General features: G+C 34.0%; 1 protein-coding gene across 1 annotated transcript; it reads right to left on the bottom strand.

Moving 5' to 3' along the window:
* Positions 1–760: 760 nt before the first annotated feature.
* Positions 761–1,360, bottom strand: LOC112866136 (UPF0538 protein C2orf76-like). The gene is made up of 2 exons (XM_025929177.1): positions 1,244–1,360; positions 761–1,036 (listed from the first exon to the last, which is right to left on the bottom strand). The coding sequence occupies exons 1-2, from the start codon at positions 1,358–1,360 to the stop codon at positions 761–763; spliced, it is 393 nt and encodes a 130-aa protein (XP_025784962.1).
* Between the last annotated feature and the right edge of the window lie 3,011 nt (positions 1,361–4,371).

Below are 4,371 nucleotides of genomic sequence, written 5' to 3'. Positions count from 1 at the left end.
ATTTATCACAGTTTGCTTTTAGATGATACCTTATCAATTCTTTTATAAGAAAATTACAGAATTTCTTTACAAAATTTATTTAAAGGAGAAGTTCTAATTCTCTTCCACAAGGTTTTATGCTTTTCTTTCATACATTTTATTTATGAATGTTTTAATTCCAACACATTATCACTTTTTATTTAAGAGTTAATTATATTTTTTAGGGGTGCCTGGGTGGCTCAGTCGGTTAAGCGTCTGACTTTGGCTCAGGTCATGATCTCACAGTTCGTGGGTTCAAGCCCCGTGTTGGGCTCTGTGCTGACAGCTCAGAGCCTGGAGCCTGCTTCACATTCTGTGTCTCCCTTTCTCTCTGCCCCTCCCCTGCTCATGCTCTGTCTCTCTCTGTCTCTCAAAAATAAATAAATGTCAAAAAAAAATTTTTTTAAGAGTTAATTATATTTTCAAGAAAATTGTTCAAAGTAAAAAAGGAAAGTTCTTATATTTACCCGTGTAGTTAGTTTCTGTTGTTTTCCCTTTGTGTGTAGATCAAGGTTTCTATATGATATAATTTACATCTACATGAAGGACTTCTCTTAACACGTCTTGCACTGCAGGTCTCTGTGTTAAGAATCATTGCAACTTGTGTATACATGAAGAAAATGTAATTTTCCAAAACAAGTCTTTTAAAAAAATTTTTAAGTTTGTTAATTTCAAAAACCTCACTAGTGGAATAAAATAATTTAATACAGGCACACAAAAAAGAAGCCCCATGAGGTTTTCACTAGGATGAAATGGGATTAGCTTTGCAGTTCTCATAATCCTCTTCATGGAAGGATGCAATTTCAGTTTCATTGCTGATTCTAGCAGCTTCCAGAATGCTACCTTCTTTTACCAGGGGTCTCCCAGTTTCCAAATTCAACACAAGTTTATTTGCGTTTGATTTATGAGCTTGATGAATTACCTTCAGTTTGTCATATGTATAATTAATGAATGGTGGTGTCAGACTGGCCCTTAAAGAGACCTCTTGCTTTAGAAATACAACAGGGGGACTGGGTGGCTCAGTTGGTCAAGTGCCCCACTTCAGCTCAGGTCATGATCTCACAGTTTGTGAGTTCGAGCCCTGTGTCAGGCTATGTGTTGATGCTCAGAGCCTGAAGCTTGCTTTGGATTTTGTGTCTCCCTCTCTCTCTGCCCCTCTCCTGTGCTCTCTCACTCTCTCAAAAACAAATAATGAAACTTTTTTTTTATTTAAAAAAATAAATACTATAAATTTCTCTACAGTTTGGTCCAAATTAATTCCATGATATACTACAGGTTTGTAATTATAATGCTCAAATGAATGAATGAGGCAAACTATAATGGTCACCTCTCCAGAAATCATGTGAAGAAATTCTTTTGATCCAAAATTTTTTTCACATGTCGGCTCCCTAGGGAATCTCTCACATACAAAAACAAGGAAAACTCTGCTAATATATTTTGCCCATTTGGTTTTACTGGACATTCAGCAAGTGAAGCCTGTGATTAGTCAAAATTGGTATCCCAATATTCTTTTTTTTTTTAAGTTTATTTATTTATTTAGAGAGAGACAGAGACAGCATGAGCAGGGGAAGAGCAGAGAGAGAGGGAGAAGAGAGAGAATCCCAAGCAGGATCCGCACCTTCAGCACAGAGACCAACACGGGGCTCAAACTCACAAAACCACAAGATCATGACCTGAGGTGAAACTGAGACTCTGACGCTTAACTAACTGAGCCACCCAGACACCTCCAATATTCTTCTATTTGAAGAATATTTTTGATGGTAAAGTAATTCTAGACTGATATTTTTTTTTCTTTCAATACTTTAAAGATGTTGCACCTCTATTTTTTTCTTCTATTGTTTCTAGTGAGAAATCTGTCATCTATACCTTTGTTTTTCTGAACATAAGGAATATATTTTCTAAGTGATTTTGAGATTTTATTACTGGTTTTAAGCAATTTGGTTAATAAATGACTTGGTATAGTTTCCTTCATCTTTCTTGTACCTAAGTTTCTTTGAACTTTTGGATTTACATGCTTGTAATTTTCACTGAATTTGGATATATTTTAGCTACTTTTTCTTCAAATGTTTTTTAAGTTCTCCCTCTCTATCCTCTTCTTAGGGGACTCTAATTATTTGTATATTTATCTCCTTAAATTTGTCTTACAGGTCACTAATGCTTTTTCATTTTTAAGTATTTTTTTCTCTGTGTTTCATTATGGGTATTTTCTATTGCTATGTCTTCAAGTTTATTAATATGTATTTTGTGCTTTATTATTTAATCTTCTAGTAATCCTATACAGTGTATTTTTGATCTCAGAAATCATAATTTTATCATTTGAAGTTTGATTTGCTGAGTCTTTCCTCCAGCTTTTTGAACATATAAAATATGATCATAATGAACCTTTTAATGTCCCTTCTACTAAATTTACCATTTGTGTCATTTCTAGTTTCATCTTCATTGATTGATTTTTCTCATTAAGGGTTGCATTTTCCTATGTCTTTGCATGTTTGGTAATTTCACTTGGATGCTAGACCTTGTGCTTTATACCTTGTTGGGTGCTAGTACTTTTTCATTCCTATAAATATTTTTGAGCTTCATTCTGGAACATAATTAAGTGATTTAAAAACTTATCCTTTTAGATGTGACTTTTAAGCTTTGTTACATGGGGACAAAGCAACATTTAATCTAGAGTTAATTTTTCCCACTACTGACATCATTAGTTACTAAGTTTTTCACTCTGTTGGCAATATTCCCAGTCATATGTGACTTTCTAGGTAATTCCCTCCTCTCATTTGGCGTATTTCTTCCCCACACTTTGAGTAATTTCCTCAAATTCATGTACTGATCATTACTGCATATTTGAAAGAGTGTCTCTGCTGATTTCTGAAGTCTTGTCTCTGTGCAGTTTTCTTCTCTATGTTATTCAGTCCTGTAAACTCTAGCTGTCTTAGCCTCTCCAAACTACCACATCTGTCTCTCAACTTAGGGAGGAGGCTCCCTTCCCTAAGCTTTGTCCGGGCAATAAGCTAGGGCAATCATAGGGCTCACTTAATTTATTCCTCATAGCTAAAGATCAACATTCTTAACTGCCTGATGCCCAGTGTCTTGAAAACCTTTGATTCTGATATTTTGTCTATTTTCAGAAGTTTCAGCATAAATCTTGTCCTGATTACTCCATCTTCACCAAATGAGGAAAGCTTCTCAGTAGTTCTATGTTGTTTCTCAATTTGGTATATTTGCATTATGTGTAATTAAATATAAACTTATACCTGTGTCTTCCATGAGCTAGAAAGTTTTTCTTAAGGGTGAGTTTTTTCTACCTTTATTGGATTCTTGAGAGGGTGAATAAAAACAAATCTATACTTCAACTTCCAAGAAAGGTGTGCTGAGAGTTTTTTCCAATTTACTTTTCAAAACCTGGAGTTACTTGATGATCCCATAAAATGGGATATGGCTTCATTCTACTGTGTGGGGAAAATTATTTCACTTACATTTGCAGCTTGTTTTATAACTTCCTTGGCCATACCGAAACATGTATCCTTTTTCAAGGAATGCAGAGTATAACTTCATTTATGATCTATTGTTTTGTTTTGGCTTCTTCTCTGCCTTTAATATCAAAATGTATCAATTTCATACTGGAAGCATTATGTTATTCTTATTTTGGAAAAATTTGATTTTACTGGAGAGGTCACTGTGCTTTCTTTGAAAATGACATGAAAACCTCTCAGGGTTCATGCGATGTTTTTCAAAATTTTGTAAGATAAGGTGCAGGGCCAGCTGCTTTCAGACAATTCCTTATTTGTACTCTTTTCTTTTTCTAATCCTTAAGAAAGTTATCACACTATATTCTGTTATTCAAGCTCATAAACCTTCACACTCCATATTGGCAGTGGAGCCTTGTTCACTTTGCACATTTGGAATATTCTTTAAAGTTACAATATTTAAACTACTGTCAATTTGAGATACAGGTTTATCTTTTGTGAATTGCTTATGTAATGCAATTCATATAATATAGCAGCAAAAAGGTAAATTCAGCGGGTACAACAAAAGCATACAAATGATGTAAAAATAGGTTAACCATTTTAAACTTCAACTTGATTAATGAATATTTTAAAAGACTGATGAATGCAGTCCTAAATCATTCAGTGTCTCCAAGGACATAATGATTAAAATAAAGAATAATGTATTTCTCTGCAAATATGATCAAACTTACATTTCACATGTATAATGTCTCTGTGTGAACTTTTTTCTAAAATCGCCAAGGGCCTGTTAAGTACTCTATGGTCTTATGAGGATTCTGAGTTGTACATTAGCTACATTTTAGGAAATTCTGCCTTCAAAAATGCATTAAAACCATAGACCTTTTCAAAT

Source organism: Puma concolor, chromosome D1 (genome assembly GCF_028749965.1).
Source record: "Puma concolor isolate L17-30 chromosome D1, mPumCon1.1.hap2, whole genome shotgun sequence".
In the NCBI taxonomy this organism is placed as follows: domain Eukaryota; kingdom Metazoa; phylum Chordata; class Mammalia; order Carnivora; family Felidae; genus Puma; species Puma concolor.
The sequence above is the reverse complement of the archived record's forward strand: the minus strand, read 5'-3'. Positions and strand labels throughout refer to the sequence as shown.